This window comes from Oryctolagus cuniculus, chromosome 1, assembly GCF_051225735.1.
Source record: "Oryctolagus cuniculus isolate XC-2025 breed Fujian yellow rabbit chromosome 1, ASM5122573v1, whole genome shotgun sequence".
NCBI classification, from domain to species: domain Eukaryota; kingdom Metazoa; phylum Chordata; class Mammalia; order Lagomorpha; family Leporidae; genus Oryctolagus; species Oryctolagus cuniculus.
In genome coordinates this window covers 64,790,135-64,816,486 of record NC_142867.1, presented here as the reverse complement: position 1 = coordinate 64,816,486, position 26,352 = coordinate 64,790,135, and the positions used below count along the sequence as shown (strand labels likewise).

Below are 26,352 nucleotides of genomic sequence, written 5' to 3'. Positions count from 1 at the left end.
GATTTCTTTTTCTTGCCTAATGGCTCTGGCAAAAACTTCCTGGACTATATTGAATAGCAGGAATGACAGTAGGCATCATTGTCTGGTTCCAGATCTCAGTGGTAATGCTTCCAGTTTTTCCCATTCAATAGGACTCTGGGTTTGTCATAAATCGCCTTGATTGTGTTGAGGACTGTTCCTTCTATATCTATATGCTTAGAGTTTTTATCATGAAATGGTGTTGTATTTTATCAAATGCTTTCTCTGTATCTATTAAGATAATCATATGGTTTTGCTCTTCAGTTTGTTAATGTGATGTATCATATTGATCTGCAAATGTTGAAGTATCTCTGCATACCAGGGATAAGTCCCACTTGGTCTGGATGAATGATCTTTCAGATGTTTTGTTGGATTTGATTGACTAGAATTTTGTTGAGGATCTTTGTGTCTATGTTCATTAGGGAAATTGGTCTGTAGTTCTCTTTCTCAGTTGTGTCTTTTTTCAGATTTAGTAATTAAGGTGAAGCTGGCTTCATAGCAAGAATTTGGGATGAGGCCGGCACTGTGGCGCAGTAGGTTAATTCTCTGCCTGCAGGGCTAGCATCCTATATGGGCACTGGTTCTAGTTCCAGCTATCCCTCTTCCAATCCAACTCTCTGTTGTGGCCTGAGAAAGCAGTAGAAGATGGCCCAAGTTCTTGGGTCCCTGCACCCGCATGGGAGACCAGGAAAAAGCACCTGGCTTCTGGCTTCAGATTGGCGCAGCTCTGGCTGTTGCGGCTATTTGGGGAGTGAACCAATGGAAGGAAGGCCTTTTTCTCTGTCTCTGATTGCAACTCTGCCTCTCAAAAAAATAAATAAAATCTTTTTTTTTTTTTAAAGTAAGAATTTGGGATTATTCCCTCCCTTTCATTTTTTTTTTTTTTTTTTGAATAGCTTGAGAAGAATTTGAGGTAGTTCTTTAAATGTCTGGTAGAATTCAGCAGTGAAGCCATCTGGTTCTGGGCTTTCCTTTGTTAGGAGGGTCTTTATTACTGATTCAAGTTTGATCTTGGTAATGGATCTGTTTAGGTTTTCTGTGTCTTCATGGCTCAATATATGTGGGTTGTGTGTGTCCAGGAATCTATCCGTTTCATCTAGGTTTCCCTTCTGATGATTCATTTTATGTCTGTGGTGTCTGTTACATTTCCTTTTTAATCTCTAATTTTATTGATTTGGGTCATTATCCTTTTTTGCTTTTGCTTATTTTTTCAAAAAACCAGCTCTTCGTTTTACTGATCTTTTGTTTTCTTAGATTCAATTTTGTTGGTTTCTTCTCTAATTTTAATTATTTCTTTTCTCCTACTAGTTTTGGATTTGTTTTGCTGTTGTTTCTCTAGATCCTTGAGATGCACTGATAGCTCATGTATTTGCTGCCTTTCCAATTTTTTTTTTTTAAGATTTATTTATTTGAAAGTGGAATTACAGAGAGGCAGAGGCAGAAAGAGAGAGAGAGAGAGATCTTCCACCCACTGGTTCACTCTCCAAATGGCTGTAATGGCTGGAACTTATTTGAGGTCTCCCACGTGGGTGCAGGGGCCCAAGGACTTGGTCCATCTTCTACTGCTTTCCCAGGCCATTAGCAGAGCGCTGGATCGAAAGTGGAGCAGCCAGGTCTCAAACCAGTGCCCATATGGGATGCAACAGCTTTACCTGCTACGCACAGTGCTGGCCCCCCTCCAATTTCTTGGTGGAGGCACCAATTGCTATAAACTTTCCTCTTAACACTGCTTTTGCTGTATCCCATAAGTTTTGATATGTTGTTTTGTTATCTTTATTTATTCATTTCCAGAAAGTTTTTGATTTCTCCAATGACCCACTGTTTATTCAGGAGCATGTTGTTCAGTCTCCATGTGTTTACATATGTTCTAGAGATTCTTGAGTTTTTGATTTCCAGCTTCATTCCATTGTGGTCTGACAAGACATATTGTACTCTTTTGATTTTTTTGAATTTGCTGAGGCTTGCTTTGTGGCCTAGCATGTGGTCTATCCTAGAGAAAGCTCCATGCACTGGTGAAAAGAATGTGTATTCTGCAACTGTAGGATGAAAAGTTCTATAGCTATCAGTTAGGTCCATTTGGTCTATAGTGTCAATTAACTCTGTTGTTTCCTTACAGATTTTCTGTCTGGTTGATCTGTCCATTGCTGAAAGTGGGGTATTGAAATTCCCCATTACTATTGTATTGGAATCTATGTCTCCCTTTAGATCAATTAACATTTCTTTTAAATATCCAGGTGACCTGTAATTAGGTACATATACATTTGTGATAGTCACATCTTCCTGTTGAATTGATCCCTTAATAATTCCATAGTGCCCTTCTTTGTCTCTTTTAATAGTTTTCGTGTTAAAGTCTATTTTGTCTGATATTAGGATGGCTACACCAGCTCTTTTTTGGTTTATGCTAGCATGGAATATCTTTTTCCATCCTGTCATTTTCAGTCTGTGTGTATCTTTGTTGGTGATATGTATTTCTTGTAGGAAGTAAATACATGGGTTTTGTTTTTTAACCCTTCAGCCAGTATGTATCTTTTAATTGGAGAGTTGAGGCCATTTACATTCAAGGTGACTATTGATAAGTAATGACAGGCCCTGCCATTTTTCCATAAATATTCCTATTGTTTCCTATTGGTTTCCTTTGTACTTTTACTGGGAGATTTTTTTCCTTTACCTTCTTTCATAGTGATGACCATGTTTCTGTGTTTCTGTGTGCAGTATATTTTTTAAGGCTAGATGGGTGTGACAAATTTTTTTCAGTTTCTGTTTGTTATGGAAGGTCCTTATTTCACCTTCGTCCATAAATGACAGCTTTGCAGGGTACAGTATTATGGGTTCACAATTTTTTTCTCTTAAGACTTGGAATATATCTCACTGTTCTCTCCTAGCCTGTAGGGTTTCTGATGAGAAGTCCACTTTGAGTCTAATTGGAGATCCTCTGAAAGTAATCTTGAGTTTCTCTTGTGTACATTTTAGAATCTTTTCTTTATGTTTTACTGTGCAGAGTTTGACTACAATGTATCATGGAGAAGATCTTTTCTCATCATATCTATTAGGAGTTCTGTGTGCTTCCTGTCCTTGTATATCCCTTTCTTTTTCCAAATTAGGAAAGTTTTCTGTAATTATTTCACTAAAAAGGCCTTCTAATCCATTCTCTCTTTCCATGCCTTCAGGAACTCCTAAGACCCATATTCTGGGTCATTTGATAGTATCCTGTAAATCTCCAGCACTGATTTTCAGTTTTCTCATTTGTTCTTTTTTTGGTCTGAGTGTAATATTTCCAGAAGTTTGCCTTCTAACTCAGATATTCTTTCTTCTGCCTTACCAAGTCTGTTGCTAAAGCTTTCCACTGCATTTTTATTTGTTCTTTGAATTCTTCGTTTCCAATATTTTGTTTTGATTTCTCTCTTTTTTCACTTTTTTTAAAACTTTTATTTAATGAATATAAATTTCCAAAGTACGGCTTATGGATTACAGTGGCTTCCCCCCCATAACATCCCTCCCACCCGCAACCCTCCCCTTTCCCATTCCCTCTCCCCTTCCATTCACATCAAGATTCATTTTTGATTCTCTTTATATACAGAAGATCAGTTTAGCATACATTAAGTAAAGATTTCAACAGTTTGCTCCCACACAGAAACATAAAGTGAAAAATAATAGATGATTTTTTAAATGATGATTGATTTCTCTTTAAAATCTCAATAATGGGAGAAATTTTCTTTCATGTTTGATTACTTTGTGGATTTGCTTCTGATTACTTCTAAGTAATCGTACAATCAATTTTTTGAATTCTGTTTCCAGCATTTCCTCAGTCTTTTCATCTTCACATTCTAGTATTGAAGTGTTGTGTTCTTCTGGGAGTATCATGTTGTCTCTCTTTTTTTTTTTTTTAAGATTTATTTATTTATTAGAAAGAGTTACACAGAGAGAGTAGGAGAGGCAGAGAGAGAGAGAGAGAGAGAGAGGTCTTCCATGTGCTGGTTCACTCCCCAATTGGCCACAACTGCCGGGGCTGTGCTGATCTGAAGCCAGGAGCCAGGAGCCTCCTCTGGGTCTCCCTTGCAGCTACAGGGGCCCAAGGACTTGGACAATCTTCCACTGCTTTCCTAGGGCATAGCAGAAAGCTGGATCGGAAGTGGAGCAGCCAGGTCTTGAACCAGCGCCCATATGGGATGCAGGCACTGCAAGGCAGTGGCTTTACCCACTATGTTGTCTTTCTTATTCTTGTTTCTTGAATTGCTGTATTTATTATTAGGCATTTGTGGAGATACTTTTTGGTTTGTTTTCACTTGATGGCTTTTAGCATCAGACTAAGCTTCTGTGGCTTAGTGGGGTGTCCACTCTTTCATTGAATACCCAGAGGCATGTGCTGGGTGTAGTCAGGGAGCTCTGTCTAGTGCTCCAGTGTGAGGGGCGTGTCCAGGGTGACACCCAAGTTGGGTGTGGTAAATTTTTGTTGTTGTTGTTACCAGAGGAGAGGTTTGTTCTGCTCTGTTGACATATTCTCATGTTTACCTCCTCTCCTCAAAGGACTCAAAGGAGACAATGCCTGGGCGCTGGGTCTAAGCATGGATCCCGCAGCAGTAACCCTCACCAGGGTATCAGGGAGCCCCAAGTGTGTGGAGCTGCCCACAGTGACTGCCCAAAGTCCCAGCCACACCCCTCACCCTCCCACATAACCACAGTGTTTTCACAGTCCCAGCATAAAAGCCTCCCACAGTCTTGAGCACCCAGCCCCCTGTCAATTCTCTCAGCCAGACTCAGGTATCTCCTCTGGGCTGGTTCCTGGCATGTGGACACAGCTGGTGCAGCAGTTATGTATGTCTAAAATGGCACCTGCTCTCTTTCATCCAATCACAGCACATAGGTACCAGGTGGTGGGGGAGAGAGAAACATGCCCCCTTCTTTTCCCCTCTAGGTTGGCAGGTACACTGTTCTCCACATGGCTTCAAGCAGGACCCATGCTGGGTTCTTCTTGCAGCTTTATCACCAGTGGCTTTGGCTGCTGCAAACTGATCTCACCTCACTCTAAAGCTGGTACTGAGGCTCTCAGCTGCTGGCGTCCTGAGTTGTGAGCATTCACACCCTCCATATAGGTCCACAGTGTCCCTCTAATTTGCATGGAGTTCCCCCTGAAGTTTTCTCCCTAACTTCCCTGAGATTGTAATCTCTCTACTTTTTTCAAACTATCCTCCTCTAGACTAGAGCCGTAAGCTCCCTCCCTATTCTGCCATCTTGAAAACCTTGGGAGTATATACTTTTTTAAAAGCTATAAATGAGGTGAATATCCTGATACAGTGAACCTCATTATTAGAAATGGAGAGACTTCAGGTTGGCGTTGTGGCCCAATGGATTAAATCACCTCTTGCAGTGCCAGCATCCTGTGCCAGTGTTAGTTTGAGTCCCAGCTATTCTGCTTCCCATTCAGCTTCCTGCTAATGCACCTGGAAAAGCAATGGCTGATGGCCCAAGTGCTTGGGCCCCTGCCACCTACATGAGAGAGCCAGATGAAGTTCTGGCTTCTGGCTTTTCTTGGCACAGCCTCAGCTGTGTTGGAGCCATTTGAGGAGTGAACCTCCAGTTGGAAAATCTATTATTTCTCCTCCCCCACCACCCCCATCATTCTGCCTCTCAAATAATAAATAAATCTTTAAAAAAGAAGGAAGGAGGCTGGCACCACGGCTCACTTGGTTAATCCTCCACCTGCAGCACCGGCACCCAGGTTCTAGTCCTGGTTGGGACACCGGATTCTGTCCCGGTTGCCCCTCTTCCAGTCTAGCTCTCTGCTCTGGCCCGGGAAGGCAGTGGAGGATGGCCCAAGTGCTTGGGCCCTGCACCCGCATGGGAGATCAGGAGGATGCACCTGGCTCCTGGCTTTGGATCGGCACAGCGCGCACTGGCCGCAGTGGCCATTTACAGGGTGAACTTACAGAAAAGGAAGATCTTTCTCTCTGTCTCTCTGTCTCTCTCTCTCTCTCTCTAACTCTGCCTGTCAAAAAAAAATTTTTTTAAGTTAAAAAAAAAAAGGAAGAAGGGGGCAAATGAAGGAAGGAAAGAAAGAAATGGGGAGACTTTCTCCAACATTAGGGGTACCCAAATGTGGGATTCTAAAGTCTCCATGACTAATAAATTGACTTACTTCTTATAGCATTGGTTTTCTGACTGTAATTCCTGTGCCTAGACACTTGTTTTCAATGTAACGTCTTGGGCCCCATCCCATTCAGAAACTCTGGAGGTGGTTCCCAGGAAACTCTGCACTTTCACAATGCTCTCAGTGATTTTGAGTCATGTTATCCGCCTCTTAGTAAAGTCCAGTAGTCTTCCCCTTCTCTCCCAGTTCTGTGAGCTTGTCTGGGAATCTTGCCATCATGAATGTCAGAACTGCTTTAGAAACACAGGTCTTGTGTCAGATGTGACAAGATGGGTGGCTGGCCCCTCTCTCTTTCCTGTGAGCAGCCAGCCCTGAACCCTGCACGTGTAGATGGAAGCTGCAGTTTCTGGCAAGATTCTTTTTCCTTGCACATTTTGGAAAACTAAATAATTGACCCTAAAAATTGGCTTTTAAAGGACTCTTGTTGGGTAAGGTCAAAAGTGTGATTACTTGAAAATTGCTCAGCTGGTGGGGATGGTACTTGAATTTAAGTGTCTAAATCAAATTTTTGCCATTACTGCTCTCAGCAGGAGAAGAGACAGAAAAATCAATAGTCCCTGGTCTTGTTTAAGCTACAAAACCACACTTCTTGTTACCTCCAAAGGTCTCTGTCAGGAAGAAACTTTGGCCTCCATTGTCACCACAAGTGCTGTCACAATTTGTAAAGTTTATGCTGAGTTCATTGAACTCTCTTATGGGTGCATATCAGGAGGCCTGGGATCTCTGTGGTACCTACCATGAGTTGGGAAGGGGACAAACAGTCAAAACCTGCCTCCAGACATTGCCTCTCTCTTCCTCCTTCAGGGTGAACCCTGAGCCAGGAGAACTGGATTGTAGTACAGAGAGCAAAACTGGACACAGTGTCGAAAGAGGGATCTTGTTCTGGAGCAGCTCTGTTGTGATTTAGGTTATTGTTATACTGAGTTTCCAGTGAGGTTTAGAGCCTTGCAGAAGTAGACAGAGATATTATAATAATCATTTTCATCATTTGAGCAACCCATTCCCTACCAGAGTCCACGGTCAGATGCTTCTCATGCAGCTTAGTATTAAGACTGAATCTCAGCTTCATTACTTGATCAGTATGTATCAGTTATAGATTCCTAAAGATAGCCCTGGAAGGCTTGACTAAAAGTACAAAATAAACAAATAGAGGGTAAATTTTTCTCACATTAAAAATAATAGGTCAGTGGCAGCTGGCGTTGATTTATTAGATCAATGATTTTAAAACTTGCATCCCCATGACACTTTTGACCTGATCAAAAATGGCTGCTGTAGGGCAGGCATTATGGCACAGTGGGTTAAGCCACTACTTGGGATACTCACATCCCATATCAGAGTTCTGTTAGAGTCCCAGATACTCCACTTCTAATCCAGCTTCCCGCTAATGTGCATGAGAAGGCAGTTGATGATGGTGTAAGTATTTGAGTTACTGGCACCCAGATAGGAGACTCTGATGGGAGTTCCTGGATCAGCCTGACCCAGCCCTGACAATGCCATTTGGGAAGTCAACTAGCAAAGGGAAGATCCTCTCTCCCTCTTCCTTTCCCTCTGTCTCTGTCTCTGTCACTCTGCCTTTAAAATAAAGAGAATTTTTTTAAATGGCTGTTCTAGCTCAATCATCATGTATATGATTGAGGTAGAGAAAAAAGGATGTGCCTGAACATTAATAATAGCTGTCTTTTCATCAGGAAAGCAAAGACTTCCTCAGAATCCCCCAGCAGACTTCTGTATATATCTCATCAGTCAGAACTTGGCAACGTGGCCACTCCTAGATGCTAGGATGGTAGGGAAAATGAATATTTCTTCAGCTCAGCAGTGAAGACAGGAAAGGGCAAAGGGGGCTGGGGATGAGCACTGGATTAACCAGTCCATGGTGCCTACCACTATGACCTAGGCAAGTAAATCACTTCTTTAGTTTCCTCATGTGTAAAATAAACAAACTACTGGAACCTGTCTTGTGAAGGGGCTGTGAGGATTAAAAGAGATTGATGTGAAGTGCTCAGCATAAATACTGGATACATAGCAGTACCCTTTTAAATTATTAACATTATTATCTATGCAAAGTAATTATTATCCCATTTTACAGAAGCAGTAACTGAAGCTCAGTGAATAGAAGTAACTTGCCTAAATTCACAGTTTGAAATGGCAAAACTGGAATTATAGCCTAAAGTCCATGCTTCTTTTTGTACACTAGAAATCGAATCAGCAGGAAAATGTTCATCAGCTGGGAGGTCTGTCTGAGCCAGATCCAGTATGTCAGCCAGAAGGCTTGCTTAAAGGGAGGGAGACTGAAAAGAATCCCCTTGGGTGGTGAGAGCACAGGCAGACACAGTTAAGGACAAGGGAGAGCACAGTGTGTGGAGTTGTCACTGGACTGATGCTCGATGAGTGTGTGAGCAAAATGGAAGCATACTTCAGTAAGGACTGTAAGAAAAGCCAGTTATGGGAGTAGCCATAAAACATTCCTGATCTAACCTGGAGGAAGGAAGGTCAAGGAAGACGTTTCAGAGAAGAAAGTGAAGCAGAAGGTGAGGTAAAGACCATTCAAGCATTGAGGACAGCCCAGAACCGTTGTGGAGTGTGATGGAACAGCTGTGTGTTTGTTGTTGGTGACATGATAGGTGCCAGGCCATGCTTGACCTGAGAAGAAACAGCACATCTAGATGGATAGGAGCCAGACTTGGAGGGTCCTTCTGCCATGCTGAGATGTTTGGAACTTTGTCTTTGGCAGTGGGGAGCTGCAGGAAAGTTTTAGGCATGATGGATAGATAAGCATATTTGAAAGATCTCTCTGGATGCAGTAAAAGAGGATGGATTGGAAACAGAGAGTGAGTCCCCTTTTTCCTAGTATTGAGCATTTCTAAACTTAATATACCCTGGTAATCGTGGAGCAAAATAATATTATTCCCTCTTTACTGTTTGAAAACTGGGGTACAGGGTAGTTAATTAGTTTGCCTGAAATCATCAAGCTGTTCAATTAGGAAATCATCTTTCCTTTACACTGCAGAGGTGGGGAATCTTTTCTGCCAAGGGCCATTAGGATATTTATAACATCATTGGCAGGCCATACAAAACTACCAACTTAAAAATTAGCCTGCTGTAGGTTTATTGAATTTCAAGTCCCACTTGTGGTTGCTTTGATGGGGCCAGATCAAATGGTTTCACAGGCCTTATACTGCCCACGGGCCAGATATTCCCCACCCCTGATCTACAGCATGTTGTTATTATATAAGACTCTTGGACTTCCTGTTGTGATTTCAACTGATTACAGGCTATAATAAGCCAAGCAATAAAATTCAGATGATCAGATCAAACTACTTACTCAGCTATTAAGGTGAGGCCACAAGTTAATTGTAACTCAGTACACCTTCTAATTCAATCCAACAGAGCACACAGTATATTTGCATTATAGAACGGAAGTTCTACTGATGTCTCCTTAATGTTGAAAGGAAAAAATAAAATAACTGATAAAAATAGAGTCAGATATTCTTCTACCTTCGTTTTCTTTCATCAGATCAACCTGATTTCAGTCTTCCCTGTCACTTACACAGCCATGAGTAAATTACTTCCCAGAGTCTCAGTTTTCTCTTCTGTAAACTAGAATAAATGAGATGTTCATTTAATAGGTATTGTTATTTTGCAGATGAGGAGACAGATTCAGAATTTGTTAAGGACTATAAAGATCTTGCCCGGGTCACACTAACCTAGTAGTAACTAAACAGCAATAGCAAACATGTTGAAGTGATAGTATTTTCTTGGGGATCTTTAACCTAAGATGTGTTCTATATTTCAGTCTATTTGAAAGCCAAGTTTTAATGTGCATGTCTCACTCATATGTTTCTCACATACTGTGCTAGATCTTAGAGTGGGTTGACAGAGTCTTTGGTGACAACAAATTTTGTGGGGCCCCATAAGACTTTGAAGACATTTTTATATACAAATGGAAAATCTGGGTGTTTGTATTCTAGTCTGGCCTGCTTGAAGGTGACTGGCAGTTATTTGGAACAGGTGAAATATCTAACAATAGGAGATTAATTGAACCTACCTAAGTGCCCTGTTATGCAGTCATTTTATGTCTTCTCTTCTTGTTTTTCCTCATTTCCAAAACAATGTGTTTTCAGTTTAGAAAAATCAAAAAATGTTAACCTATAAAAAGAACAGAAAGAACATTCCTAATTCCATCATTCAGAGACAGTCATTGTTAACACTCTGTTGTATCTATTTTTCTAATTTTTCAGGACTAATTTATTTGAAAAACAGAGTGACAGAGAAAAAGATCTTCTATTTATTGGTTCATACCCCCAAATGGCCACATCAGTAGGGCTGGACCAGGCTGAAGTCAGGAGCCAGGAAGTCCATCCAGGTCTCCCACTTGAGTGGCAGAAACTCAAGTACTTGAGACACGTTCTGCTGCCTCCCAGACACATGAGCAGAAAGTTAGATTAGAGGTGGGGAAGCTGGGACTCTCGGGAAGCTGATATGAGATGCAGTATCCCACGTGGTGGCTTAAACTGCTGTGCCACGGTGGCTGCCCTTTCTAGATCTTTTTAGATAAACACAAACAATAAATAAACACAATAAATAAAGATTTATTTATTTATTTTAAAGGCAGAGTTACAGAGAGGCAGAGGCAGAGAAAGAGAGAAAGGTCTTCTACCTGCTGATTCACTCCCCAGATGGCTGCAATGGCCGGAGCTGCACTGATCCGAAGCCAGGAGCTTCTTCTGGGTCTCCCACGTGGGTGCAGGGGCCCAAGGACTTGGGCCACTTTCTGCTTTTCCAGCCTTAGCGGAGAGCTGGATCATAAATGGAGCAGTCGGGACTCGAACTGGTGCCCATATGGGATGCCAGCACTGCAGGCAGCGGCTTTACCTGCTACGTCACAGCGCTGGCTCCCCACTAAATAGTCTTAAAATCCTTTGGCACGCACAACCACTTCCCATATGGAACTTTTAATGGAAAAGCTATAGTTGGACACCTAACATTTACCAATGTACCAGCCACTCTGTGCCAAATATTTATAATATTTAGATATTATAACATTAGAAATAAATTTTGCATAAAGTGAAAGTCTATAGAAAATGAAATTAAAAGATGTTTATTGTGAAAAGTGTTTGAAATCAGCAATTTGTATTTTCACTTATCTTTTTGTTTTAAAGAGTTAAGAGAGAGGGAGAAACAGATTTATCTGCTGGTTCACTCCCCAAATGGCTGCAACCGCCAGGTCTGGGCCAGGCTGAAACCAGGACCCAGGAGCTTCTTCTGAGTCTCTTACATGGTGCAGGGGCCCAACTACCTTCCCAGGGATATTAGCAGGGAGCTGGATCAGAAGTGGACCTGGATTGAGTTCTGGACTCTCAGTGAAGGCCTGTCCCAATCCTGGCTGTTGTAGGCATTTGGGGAATGAAACAGTGGATGGACAATATCTCTGTGTGTGTGTATGTGTCTGTGTTCATGTACATGCTCTGCCTTTCTAATTAAAAAGTGAGTGTTAATTAAACTGAGCATAAACAAATATATATTTAAATCCATGCCCGTAATTTCTTTCATTTTTTTAAAGGGGGAAAAATATCTTTCTTTCCTCCATTAAAAAACATTTTCTGGGGCCGGCGCTGTGGTGCAGCAGGTTAATGCCCTGACCTGAAGCACTGGCATCCCATATGGGCGCCTGTTCAAGATTTGGCTGCTCCACTTCCAATCCAGCTCTCTGCTATGACCCGAGAAAGCAGTAGAAGATGGCCCAAGTCCTTGGGCCCTTGCACCCATGTGGGAGACCTGGAAGAAGCTCCTGGCTCCTGGCTTCAGATTGGCACAGCTCTGAGCCTTGCGGCCATTTGGGGAGTGTACTATCAGATGGAGGACCTCTCTCTCTGTCTCTGTCTCTCCTCTCTGTGTAACTCTGACTTTCAAATAAATAAATCTTTAAAAAAAAAAAAAAGCATTTTCTCTGGTCGCTGTCAGTTATTTTCCTTTTCCTACAGTCAGCCTACTGTTCTGCTGCCTTCATTCAGTGTTCACTACACTGAATCAAAAAGCAGATAATGTCAGACTGGATAGAAAAACTGGATCCAAATGTATCCTGTCCACGGTATAAATAATTTGAAAGTAAAATTATTATGTCCAACAGCAGCTGTGAGAAAGTTAGAGTAGTTGTACTAGAGTCAGAATACTTTGAAACAAACACATTATGAGAGATGAGAGGTGTTTTATAATGAGAAAAGGAGCAATTGAAGATACACCATTATAAACATAAACATACATAATAACAACTTCCAAATATATAGACAAAAGCTGATAAAGAATGAAAGAGACAATTCCACAATGATAGTTGAAGAATTCAGTACTCTACTTTCAATAATGGATAGAGCTAGGTAGAGGACCAACAGAGACTTGAACAGCACTGGACATCAACGACACCTAAAAGACAGCTACAGGACCTTCCAAGAACAGAATAATATAATTCTCAAGAACACATGTTACATTCCCTGGTACAGGCCATATGCTCAATCATAAAACACGTCCAGTACATTTAAAGGATTAAGCTCTTACTGAGTATATATTCTCTGGCCACAACAGAATGAAATCAGAAATCAGTAACTGAAGGAAATTTGAGAAATTCAACATTATGTGAAAATTAAGTAACAAGCTCCTACATAATCTGTAGAACAAAGAAGAAATCACCATGGAAATGAGAAAATACCTGGAGACGATAGGGTGCGTATCTGGCACAGAGGTTCAGATGATGCTTGGGATGCCCATATTAGAGTGCCCGGGTTCAAGTCCAGCTCCTCTCCCTCCAGTCCAGCTTCCTGCTAATGTGAGCTCTGGAGGCAGTAAGTGATGGCTCAAATAGCTGGGTCCCTGCCAACAACAGGGGAGAACTGAATGGAGTTTCTGGCTCCTGGCTTCAGCGTGGCCCAGCCTTGGCTATTGTAGGCATTTAGGAAGTAAACCAGATGGAAGATATCTCTCTCTTGCTCTCTGTCTTGCATGTAAATAATAAATAAATAAATAACAATTAAAATAAAAAGATATACTTTTATCTCAAGGTCATACTGATATTCTATTTTTTCTAATAGTTTCAAAGTTTATGTTTAGGTCCATGGTCTTTTTGGAACTAGAAGCAGCGTGAGGTGGAGGTGTAATTTTATTTTTTCACATGAAAAACAAGGTGTCCTGATATATTTTATTGACTGTGAGCAAGATTATTCCCTTAGCCAGATCTCTTTAAACAGAATAATGGAATGAAAGAGTGAATTCACCTGGGAGGGAAAGGAATTCATAAACCAAATGATCAGTTTGCAGAATTTCTCCTTAACTCTTATTTAAGTGTTCTTAGAGCATAAAGGCACAGAGGTCAGAGACCAATCACCAAGCAGCCTGGCCAGTGCTGCACACCTACCCGGTGCCCACAGATGCAGGGGAACTGAAGAAAAGGCCGTGGCAGCACACTTCCAGAGTGGAGATCAAGACAGACAAGACCACATGCTTTCCATTAAAATTTCTCCCATTCCAGCAGATAGCAAACAGAAGAGATGTTTTTAGATTTGTTAAGGAATTTTTTCCCCTGAGGAACAGCGCACACTTGGCCTTGTGCACTTACCTACCAGCACTTGTGGGACTCACACATGAGCAGCCTGTTTTCTTCATTTTCTTGTTGATGGTGCTTCTACACTAAAGGCATATCAAATGGGGCCCGCCCTGGCTTCCACAGCCGTTCTCTGCTGGGGCTCAGTGTAGGTGAATGAGCTAGAGGTGGCTGGGCCTGTACCCGGAGCAGGTGGGCTTTCCCTGAAGACACAGCACAATGATTGCACAGTAGCCAATATTGCCCCCTTTCTTGTGACCTGGGGGGCACTGCCCTGCCCTGAGAATAGCACCTTGTTTACAGTTCCCTAGGGCTCACCAGTGGGGTCTGGATGAGTGGGCCTTGAATCTAACACACAAGCCACCTCAGACGCTGGTATGGTGGACAGGCCCTGAGCCAGTGCTGCAGAATTGCTGCTTCCTGGGTGGACCTGCCCGTGCAGTTCTTGCCAGTGCAGACCCTCGGCAGCCAGACCCCCCAGTTGGAGGGAGGAACTCAATGTCAGGCGTTTCCCTGGAGCTAATAGATTCCAGGACTCATTTTTTTTTTCCTTCTGCCTACTAAAGAAGCAGAAGGCCTGCACACCCTGCAGTTAGGCTGTTTCTGGTCATGCTCTGCAGCTTCTTGCCAATAGCACTCAAAGTGGGATCTGACTTTCAGGATCGCATGTTGTAGGCTGTCTCCTAAACACTGTTGTAGTTACCTTGTCTGCTCCGTCCCACTGCTACTGTTGCAGCTTTTCCCTGGGCCACTGTCCTTATTTGCTGCCAGGCCCCGCCTCCTCTGGTCTTGCCCACTCAGAACCCCTTTCCACACTGTTGCTGGAGTCATCTTTGTCAATTAGAAAACTCAAACTCCCCAGTTTAAAATCCTCCAGTGGTTTCCTTTTTACTAATAAATCCTATCCTTTAGCCTGGCACTCAAATCCCTGCCCAATATGTCTCCTAATCTCTTTTCTCATTTCCTGCCACTTTCCCCACACGCCATAAACTCTAACCATTGTGTACTATTGCAGTGTCCCTTCTGCGTCATGTGCTTACTTCCATGACTTTACACATAGAATGAATATGTTTTTCTTTGTCCTCAGCCCCACCTCTGACCCACTTCTCGTGGTCATTGTTCAGGGCCAACTAAAGCACTCCCTCTGAAAGGCCAGTCCCAGCTCTCCCAGACCTGTTCTTCATTCCCTCCTCAATGCTCTGATAAAACCCCAGCATTCCCTGATTGATACACATGAACAACGTGTGTAGGAATATAGATTAATTTAAATAACCTGCATTTTCCCCCATTAGACTGTAAAGTCTATTGTAAAGAACCTAGCATCATGCTTGGCACAGGGTAAACATTTCCCAGATGTTAAATGTTATGATGATGGTAAAAAATAAATAAATAAATCTGTATTAAGTCACATTAGGCCTTCACTGACCACCATCACTAGAGTCTTGTCATGTCAGTTCAATTAAAAATCTTTTAATGACTTATTTATTTTTTTGAAAAGCAGAGTTATGGAGAGAGGGAGAGCAAGAGATCTTCCATTCATTGGTTTACTTCCAAAATGCCACAGCAACTGGGGCTGGGCCAGGCTGAAACCAGGAACCCAGAGCTCCATCTGGGTCTCCTCCATGGGTGGCTGAGGCCTAAGGACTTGGGCCATCATCCACTGCCTTCCCAGGTGCATTATCAGGGAGGTGGAGAGGAAGAGCTCCGATATGGGATGCTGGCATCACAGCTGGTAGTTTAACCCACTGTGCCACAATGACCACCCCCAATTAAAATGTTTTAAAAATCAGAGAGAGGGACACCATCAGTAAAAGAGTATACAAGGCAGGAAGAAAAACAACTATTTTCAGGGAAGGGAATTTTTAAACTGAAGTCTGATCAGTGGTGAAAACCCAGGGGAAGATGGAAGAAACTGGGTCTGTTGGTTAGATTTGAACAAACTCAAGGAGAATGACTGATATCTTCATACCTCTAACAGGCTGTCCGGTGAGGATAAAACTAGGATCAGTCTCTGAGAAGGTGTTTCGGGTGAGAGTCTTCGTAGGGCAGATTTTCCCTAACCTTCAGGGCTGTCTGACAGCAGCTGTGACTGAAGAGCTTCTGAGCATAGTGCATTGGAAGTGGCGCTGGTAGAGGCCTGAGGCCAGCCCTGCAAGCCGTCCCACAGTGTATTCTTGTGCTGAGTGGCAGACTGGTCTCATCACCTCTAATACTCGTTCTAAAGTTGTAATTCAGTGCCTGTGGTACTTTATGATAATATGAGCATGACCTATGGTAGGACACTGAGTAGGAACAGAACAGTTTAAAAAAAAAAAAAAAACTATCTTTAGGTAAATTGACTTTTCAGAATGATTTCCAGGGCTGGCGCTGTGGCTCACTTGGTTAATCCTCCGCCTGCAGAGTTGGCATCCCATATGGGCGCCAGGTTCTAGTCCCGGATGCTCCTCTTCCAGTTCGACTCTGCTGTGGCCTGGGAGGGCAGTGGAGGATGGCCCGGGTGCTTGGGCCCCTGCACCCGCACAGGAGACCAGAAGAAGCACCTGGCTCCTGGCTTCGGATCGACATAGCTCCAGCCGTTGCGGCCATCTGGAGAGTGAAGCAACGGAAGGAAGACCTTTCTCTCTCTCTCTCTCTCTCTCTCTCTCTCTCTCTCTCTCTCTCTCTCATTGTCTGTAACTCTACCTGTCAAATAAATATATTAGAAACAAAATCTTAAAAAAAAAAAGAATGATTTCCTATTTTCCATGGCTTTGAAAATGACATCAGAGAACATTGGCAGAGTAAATGGCAGCCCAGTCTGGAGGTTTGCTGTGAGAAGACTCCTGTTTTGAGGAGAGGTGGGGTGGTTGGTAGGCGTGACATCACTCACTTAGCAGCCTGAATCTGGGCCCCTCTTTACTTAGTTGATGGCACTGTTAATACCCTCATCTCTAAAATACATCTAATAATAAATTTTATACAGTTAGGGTGAAGATTACATCAGATAAAGAAGTCTTAGCATACAGTGCAGAACAAGGTACAGATTAAAAATTACATTCCTTGTCTTTTCAGAAGAATAAAGACTTTTTTGTTTGTTTTGGTTTGGGTCACCCTGGCATCGGCAGATTTCTTGTTAATGTCTTTATCACTGAAGTGTCCCCTGTTGCCGGAGCAGTCGATCCTCTTTGCCTTCCTGAGGAGTCAGGGAGTGCATCCCCCACCAGCTTTTGGATACTTTGCTATTTTTAGCTCTAAAAGAGCAAGTAGTTTCAGAATTAGCCTCCTGATTTCTGTTGAAAGTAATTTTTAATTTCCATGTTTATAAAAAATCTTTTGTTTCTTTAGTCCTAATCCTAGTAACAACAAGAAAAGAGGATTAGATTCTATTGACATCTCTTAAAGCAATTTCAACATACACGTCAAAATCCAAGGAAAACTGGTCACTCCTACAGCCTTTGAGATACAAAAGAGAAACGTTCACGTATGTTCATTTGTTCTCTTCACTCTTGACCATCAAAAAATATAAGTGGCAAAGGAGCAGCTATGTTTCCAAGGACCAAGTTGTAGTTATTTGGCGTTGCTTTTCAGATATTCTTCTCAGAGCTACCCCTGGCTTGCTGAGTAATCTTATCCCAAAAGTCACTTCACCTCTGAGCCTTCGTTTGCTTGTCCACAAAATAAAGTTGATTTGTGGACAACAGGTGCCATCTTACGTATAAGCAGTGGTTGACATATAAGCAGCAGGTTCTTTCAGCTCAGTGTACCTCACCACTCCTGCGCGCTAGCAGACCCATTCGGCCCAGGGAGGATGGGGACATGGAAGGTATTCTGCTCACATGGCTGGGGCAGAGCCTTTCTGGATGTCTTCCGAGTGTGATGGGAGGAGATTTCCAACAGGAATAGTCACAGACTAGCAAGTTTCACTGGAAACTTTCGTACTAGTTTTGGGATACAGGCAGTGATCACATAAACAAGTAAATGTATTGTCGTGTGTCACCTAAGGACAGGTGGGGATACTCTGAGAAGTGGGCTGATCGGCCATTTGGTCCTTGTGCAAAAACATGAGAGCGTACTTAAACAAACCTAGACAGTGTGGCCTACTACACACCTGAGCTCTACAGTGTAGCCTATTGTTCGTACACTCCAGACCTGTATGGCATGTTACTGTAAGCAGGTGGTAACATAATTGTAAATATTTGTATGTCTAAACATACCTAAATAGAAAAAAAGTGCAGTAAAAATATCAAGTGAGGGGCGGGCTAGTTGGAATGCTGCTGTGCCTAGGATCAGTGCCCAGCTCTGGCTCCTGACTCACCTTCCTGCTCATGCAGACCCTGGGAGGCAACTCTGATGGCTCAAGTTATTGCCACACATGTGGGAGAGCTGGGTTAAATTCCCAGCTTTGGCCTGAGCCTAGCCAGGCCATCGTGGGTATCTAGGGAATGATCAAGTAGGCAGAAGCTCTCTGTCTCTGCCTGCTAAATAAATAAATAAGAATTAAAAAAAAAAAAAGACATGGATGGAAGAAAACTGTTTCTAAAAGTACTAAGTGATATCTTCCTGCTAATGAACAACCTAGGAGGTAGTCGTGCTAGCTCAAGTGCTTGTCTCTGTGGAGCAGTGGGTTAGGCTGCCGCCTGCAACAGTAGCATCCTGTATCAGCCCCTGTTCAAGTCCTGGCTGTTCTGCTTCCAGTCCAGCTTCCTGCTGTTGCTCCTGGGAAAGCAGCAGAAGATGGCCCAAGTGCTTGGGCCTCTGCCACCCATGTAGGAGACCTAGATGGAGTTCCTGGCTCCTGGCTGCAGTCTGGATCAGCCCTGACCATTGTGGCTATTTGGGGAGTGAACCAACAGATGAAAGATCTGTCACTCTGCATTTCAAATAAATATTAAAAAAAAAAAAGTGCTTGTCTCTATCACACAAATGGGAGACCCAGATTGAGTTCCAGGCTTCTGGAATCAGTGAACCAGCAGGTAGAAGATAGATCTTTCTCTCTGTCTCTCACCCTCTGTCACTCTTCCTTTCAAATAGAAATAAATAATTTTAAGGCAAAGTTATGGAAAATGTGTATTTTGAAAAAAATGCATAGATTTCAAAATGTTTTGTATGAGAATAAACTTTTAATTCTATTTTTCCAAGAACTTTTTGAGATACCCTTGCATCTACCAATTCAAGTGAATTCAAAGTAATTCAACTTGAAAGCATTAAAGGAAGATTCTATAATTGTTAAAAACTAAAAGACATCTCTTCCATGACCCTGAGTACAGATTTCAGTTATGACACTGTATCACGTGGCTTCCCAGATTAAGTCCCTGACTTTCTCCTTGAGATGTGACATCCCCGCAGATTGCTAATTAAGAGACAACAGTTGATCGCCTCCCTCCTAAAATCAGAAAATGATTGAGGGGTAAAGAAAGATGCCTTCTTTGGAGTTGGAGAGGATTTAGGGAACAGCATATTAACAGAGATACACTATTAAAGCTCCAATATTTACAAATCCTAAAGAAGCTTTTAGGGATTTAGGGATTTAATCTTTAACTTTTAAAACCAGCTTTCCATTGTCAGTCAAAATACAAATGAGCACTTAAAAATTGTGGGGAGCAGTGAGACAGGCACTTACACACTGCTAGTGCAAGCACAAATGACGGTCTTTGTCAGCAAAGAAAACTCTTAGTAAGTCACTCCTCATCACCTCCACTGCTGTTGCACTGGTCTGAGCCCTACCCTCTGTGGCCAGGAGTTTGCAGTAGCTTCCCACCTGTTCTCTTTGCTTCTCAACCCTTGCCCCCTTGCCCAGCTGGGGAACAGCCAGTCCATGGGCCATACAAAGCCCATGAAATCATTTGGCCCTGCCAAGGCAATTGCATGCGGGACTCAAAATTCAATAAATCTCCAGCTGGCTAATTTTTAAGCTGATAATTTTTGCATGGCCCACAAATGATATTAAAAATATCCAATGGCTTTGGTAGAAAAAAGTTTCCCCACCTCTGCTAGAGTGTTTTCAGCACTGCAATCCAAGTGGCCCTTTTGAAACATAAGTCACATCATATTCTTCTTCTGCTTAAGACCCTGGGATGACTTGTCATTTCACTCAGGATAAATCTTAAGCCCTCCTAGTAGCCTGTAAGACCCCCCCTGAACTGGCCAGCCCTTTATCTCCCTGCCTCCCACTACTACTACCGACCCCTCGTCTATTCCACTCTAGCCACTCTGGCCGCTCAGCTGTCCCACTGACAGGTCAGGTCCCTCATGCTCTCAACATAGAGCCTTTGCCTCTTTGTCTGAGGTGCTCTTCCTTCAGCTAACAGGTTGGTTAACTCTTGTTTCCCTCAAGTCCGTGGAAATCCTGCCTTCATGGTGTGTTTTACCCTGGTTAGCCTGTTCCGTGCTGCGCTGCCCTCACCCTCAGCACAGTGGCACTTCAGATACCTTTACTCGGCTTTCTCTCAGCACCTGGGACTGTTTCTGTTTCCTGTTTATCCTAAGTTGCACTAGGGTGGGGATCTTTGTTTTATTGGCTAAGTCCCCCAATCAGTACTGGCACAGAGTAGATACTCACATATTTGTTGAATGGGTGGGTGAACTTTAATAAAACTTTAAAAACTTTAAAAATCTCGTTTTTAGAACTCATCCCTTTAAAAAAGAGTTGCAGCCAAAGATTTATTTGAGTTTTTTTGTTATTATTATTGGTTGAAATTGTTCAGGTATGGGTGTTTGGCACAGCAGTGAAGATGTCCTTGGAATTCCTGTATCTTACATCTTAGCACCTGCTGCATTCAAGTCCCAGTACTTCTCCTTATTCCAGCTTCCTTCTAATGTGCACCCTGGGAGGCAGCAGTGATGGCTCAAGAAAGTGAAAAGGCAACCCGCAGAATAGGAGGAAATATTTGTAAAGCACATGTCTGATAATGGTTTTGTTAGATTTATTTATTTGATAGGTAGAGTTACAGACAGTGAGAGGGAGAGACAGAAAAAGTTCTTCCATCTACTGGTTCACTCCCCAAATGGCCGTAACGGCCAGAGCTGGGCCAATCTGAACCCAGGAGCCAGGAGTCTCCTCCAGGTCTCCCACATGGGGTGCAAGGGACCATCTTCCTCTGCTTTCCCAGGCCATAGCAAAGAGCTGGATTGGAAGAAAAGCAGCCATACTAGAACTGGTGCCCATATGGGATGCCGGTGCTGTACACAGAGAATTAACCTACTGCGCCACAGTGCCGGCCCCATATGATGATGGTTTTAATACTCAGAATATTCAAGGGTACTTCAGAAAGTTCCCAGAAAACAAAGTTTTATTTGTGTTGCAAAAATAAAAATTGAAATCCATGCATAATTTTTTGTAATACATATTTTCTGCTACTTTTAATTTTTCATGAACTTTTTGACAATAACTCCTACAAGACAACAGACAACCCAGCTTAAAAATGGGAAAATGATTTGAATGACATTTCTCCAAAAAAGACATACTAGGGCCAAATAAACACATGAAGAGATGTCAACATTTATTAATAATTAGGGAAATATAGATCAAAACCACAATGATACATCACTTTACATCTGTTATGATGGCTTTAATTTTTTGTTTGTTTGTTTGTTTTTTGACAGGCAGAGTGGACAGTGAGAGAGAGAGACAGAGAGAAAGGTCTTCCTTTGCCGTTGGTTGACCCTCCAATGGCCGCTGCGGCCGGCGCGCTGCGGCCGGCGCACTGCGCTGATCCGATGGCAGGAGCCAGGAGCCAGGTGCTTTTCCTGGTCTCCCATGGGGTGCAGGGCCCAAGCACCTGGGCCATCCTCCACTGCACTCCCTGGCCACAGCAGAGAGCTGGCCTGCAAGAGGGGCAACCAGGACAGAATCCGGCGCCCCAACCGGGACTAGAACCCGGTGTGCTGGCGCCGCTAGGCGGAGGATTAGCCTAGTGAGCCGCGGCGCCGGCCGATGGCTATAATTTTTTTCAAAAGGGAAAATAACAAACCTTGGTAAAGATGTAGAGAAATCTGAACACCCATACAGTATTGGTTAGGACTAATTTTGATGCAGCCATTGGGAAGCACAGCTTGGTTTAAAAGCTAAACATACTTGTGGGCACTTGGTGTAGTGGTTAAAATGCCACTTGCCACACCATTTAGCATAGCAGAGTGCCTGGTTGTGTCCAATCCAGTTTCCTGCTGATGCGCATTCAGGAAGGTAGCAGATAGTGGCTCAAGTACTTGGGTTCCCGCTAACCCACTGTGGGAGACCCAGATTGAGATCTAGGCTCCTGGCTTCAACCTAGGCTAGCCATTTGGGGAGTGAGCCTGTGGATGGCTGATCTCTCTCTTTCTCTGTCTTCCCCTACTCTCCCCATCATTCTGCCTGTCAAACAAATAAAGAAATCTTCAGGAAAAAAAAAAAGAGCCCTTATCAGCAAACTGCTATGTATTACATTTAGTTTTGTATTCCTGAAACTTTGTTTATTGTGGTAAAGTATATATAACATAATGGGGCCAGGCATTGTGTGTAGCAGGTTAAGCTGGCACCTGCAACGCTGGCATCCCATATGGGCACCGTTTCATGTCCCAGCTGCTCCACTTCCAGTCCAGCTCTCTGCTAATATGCCTTGGAAAGCAGCAGAAGTTGGCCCAAGTACCTGGGTCCCTGGACCCATGTGGGAGACCCAGATGAAGCTCCTGGCTCCTGGCCTGGCCCGGCCCAGCCCCAGCCATTGCAACTTTTGGGAGAGTGAATCAGTGGAAGGAATATCTCTCTCTGTCGCTCCTCTTCCTCTCTGTAACTCTGCCTTTCAAATAAATAAATATTTAAAAATGATTTTAAAAATTGTGTAATATAAAATTTGCAATTTTTACCATTTTTATTTAACCATTTTTAAAATTTATTTAACAAGCAGAGTGACAGAAAGACAGAGATCTTCCATTCCTAAATGGCCACAATGAATGAGGCTGGACTAAGCTGAAGCCAGAAGCCAAGAACTCCTTCCTGTTCTCCCATGTGGGTGGCAAGGACCCAAGCATGTGGGCCTCTTCCACTGCCTTCCCAGGTACATTAGCAGGGAGCTGGATTAGAAGTGGAGCAGCCATGACTCAAACTGGTGTTCCGATAGGAGATATTGGCATTACAGGTGGCAATTTAACTCACAATGTCACAACACCAGCTTCATAAAGGCTCTTAAGAGCTGATTATGAGTGTCTCTTCCCAACTGCTCATTAACTTGTGATGTTGGTAGCTTCCAATTAGTGATGGAGGGCAATTGGCAAATGCTATAAAACAGCCTTTGCCTCAACCTTTTCAAGCCCATTGTTAAAATACCTACCAACACAGCACTGCATATCTGTGTGTAAATATACATGGAAACTATTTGGGGGGGTGGGTGGTGGCTAATGTTGTGGTGCAGCGAATCAGACCGCGGCTTGTGATGCTGACATCCCGTATCAGAGCACCAGTTTAAGTCTTGGCTGCTCCGCTTCTGATCCAGCTCCCTGCTAATGTCCCTGGGAAAATAACAGAAGATGGCACAAGTACTTTGGCCCCTGCCACCCATGTGGGAGAACTGGATGGAGTTCCAGGCTCCTGGCTTTGGCATGGCCCAGCCCCAACCATTGTGGCATTCATGTGGGGAGTGAAACAGCAGATAGAAGATCTCTCTGTCCTCTGTCAATCTGCCTTTCAAATAAACAAAATAAATATTAAAAAAAAAAAAAAAAGAAAAGAAAGAAAGAAACCATTTGGAGGGATAGTGCTAGACTGCTAACAGTGTTCCCCCATGGGAAGGACAGTGGTATTGCACCAAGAATGTGGAAGTAAAAAAACTTTTTACCATATATGCTTCTATGTTGTTTCCATTTTCTAACAGTGAGGATACAGACATAGTTCTTGTATCACTTTTTTAAAATAGACCAAATATATATGTATATATATAAATATATATAAGTATTTATAAGTATATAAATATATATTTATATATACTTATATGTAAATATATATAAGTATTTATAAGTATGTTGCTGGCACCGCAGCTCAATAGGCTAATCCTCCACCTTGCGGCGCCGGCACACCAGGTTCTAATCCTGGTCGGGGCACCGGATTCTGACCCGGTTGCCCCTCTTCCAGGCCAGCTCTCTGCTGTGGCCAGGGAGTGCAGTGGAGGATGGCCCAAGTGCTTGTGCCCTGCACCCCATGGGAGACCAGGATAAGCACCTGGCTCCTGCCATCGGATCAGCGCCGTACGCGGGCCTCAGCGTGCCGGCCGCGGCGGCCATTGGAGGGTGAACCAACGGCAAAGGAAGACCTTTCTCTCTGTTTCTCTCACTGTCCACTCTGCCTGTCAAAAAAAAAAAAAGTATTTATAAGTATAAATACATACATATATATTTGGTCTATTTTAATATATATTTTATGTATTTATTTATATTTACATTTATTCACATATATATTTTTTATATATTTGGTGTAGATAGATAGATAGATAGATTGATTAGTGTTAGTGACTATCCCCTGAGAGACTGAAAGCTGGTCGTGTATATTTTTTAAAAGAGCCCATGTTGAGCTTGAAGGCCAAACCTAGGACTTAGGTTCTGTTTCTTGAAAAATCTGCCTTTCTTCTTGCCTAGCTGAATGAAGCTTTTCTCATCTCTTTGTAGGTTATCCCACAGCCTACCCGGCAGCAGCCCCTGCCTACAATCCCAGCCTGTACCCGACCAATAGCCCCAGTTATGCTCCAGGTAAGGAGAAAGTAGGGGCAGCAATGGTGAATGGGGTGGGAGGTGGGGCTCTAACTGGAAAAACAAATCCCCCTGCTGGCTCAGCCTGGCCAGCCTGAGAGTCCCCTTGGGGAACTGGGGCAGCTCAGCCTCCGGGTAGGGGTGGGATGGAATCCCTCCATGCTCCGTGAGACTGAAGGTTGCCCATTGCCCCCTGTGCTGGTATGTCGGAGATGTGCATCCTCACGGAACCTGTCCTGCTCTCCCAGGCAATGTCCAGGTCCATTCTTTGCTCAGTTTCCCCTGAGGCTGCCACTGGGAAACACACACACATCCACAGCAGACTCATGGGCTGTGGATTTGCAAGAGTGAGAGACTTGCCACCAGAGGGAAAGAGCTGGTCTTCAGGCTGAGACAAGCTGCTTGTTTTTCTGAAACAGGAAAGGCTCGATGCTCCTTGCATCAGAGTTGAAATGGATTTGAAAATGCTGAGAACGTCTGTCTGCCTGGGGCCGAGAGCATTGCAGAGGCTTTACCCCGACCCTAACCACCATGCTTAGCCCATGCTTTAAGGTCCTAGGTTCGAATCCTCATTACCCCACTCACTAATTAGAAAGGCCTTGGGCAAGTCACTCACCTCTCTGAGACTCCGCCTTGCCTCACACGTACAGCTGGTTTTCTGTAAGTTCTCTTCGTTACTCAGTAGTATTTATTTGTTGAAAGTTTTACATACATACTGGGATAGAAAAGCTAAAAGATGTCATCTTCACCTGAAGGGCTTGCGGGCCATTTGGCAACCTGGCATATGAACAAATTATTTGCAGTGAGTATTGTACAAGGAACCCTGCCAAGAGGAGGGAAAAGTGTCTACCTGGGCATGGAGGTGTGAGGAGGCTTCACTGAGAGGCTAGCAGGGAACTCCAGAGGGAGACCCACACGCAGGCAGACGAGCATTTCAGGCAGAGCGGAGACAGCAAAGGCAAGGAGAGGCAAGCGGCGGCACTGTTGGGGACCTAGACGTAGAGGGGACAGTTGAAGGCTGGCCTGTGAGAGGCTGGATGGATCTAAACGACAGAGGCATACAGGTACATTTAGAAAAAGCCTTGAACACCATTTTCTTTTTTTTAAGATTTATTTGTTACAGAGAGAAAGTGAGATCTTCCATACACTGGTTCATTCCCCAATTGGTCACAACGGCCAGAGCTAGGCCTATCCAAAGCCAGGATCTTCTTCCTGGTCTCCCACGTGGATCAGGGGCCCAAGGATTTAGGCCATCTTCTACTGCTTTCCCAGGCCATAGCTGAGAGCTGGATCAGAAGGGGAGCATCTGGGACTCAAACCAGTGCCCATATGGGATGTTGGCATCAAAGCAGTGGTTTTATCCACTATACCACAACACTGACCCCCAAGTTTAACTTTTGACACAACACAGAAGCCCTCATCTAATTTGATTTTCCCCAAGTTTATGTTCTGTTGAAGGTCAACATATTTCTAAGCTATGACTAAAGTAACCCAGGCCGTTTTCTCAGAAACCCACAAAATCCATGAGAGGGCAGTGTTAGCACTTATGTTAGAAAACCCAGACTAAGAGTGGGCAGATGGGGGCTGTGGCAGGAACTCGCTTCTGTTAGGTGTGACCTTGGGAAGATGCCTTTCACTCTGGAATCACACACACACATACACACACACACACACTTAACACCCTCGGTCTGTTCTGTTTTGGGGCGATGACCTCTGCAGTCATAGGTCTCCCGAGCTGTGGAGAATGTTCCTGCCGTGCAGAAACTGGCTCAAGGTCAGAGAGGACAGTGTCGCTCCTCAGCTTCCTGCCAGGGGCAGCCGTTTGTGAACAGAGAGGTGCCTGCATGGCAGGAGTAGATGCCTGCCAAGGAGCCAGGCTCGCAGGTTTAAATGTCTTTCAGCCGCTTCA

At 43.5% G+C, this 26,352-nt stretch overlaps 1 protein-coding gene across 11 annotated transcripts in view; it reads left to right on the top strand.

Moving 5' to 3' along the window:
• Positions 1 to 26,352, top strand: part of FAM168A (family with sequence similarity 168 member A) — a 195,098-nt gene that overhangs the window by 148,782 nt on the left and 19,964 nt on the right. For all 11 annotated transcript variants that reach the window (XM_002708711.6, XM_008264288.5, XM_008264278.5 and 8 more), the window contains one exon: positions 24,363 to 24,443. In XM_002708711.6, the coding sequence (XP_002708757.1) occupies positions 24,363 to 24,443 (81 nt within the window). The remainder of the gene's footprint in view (positions 1 to 24,362; positions 24,444 to 26,352) is intronic.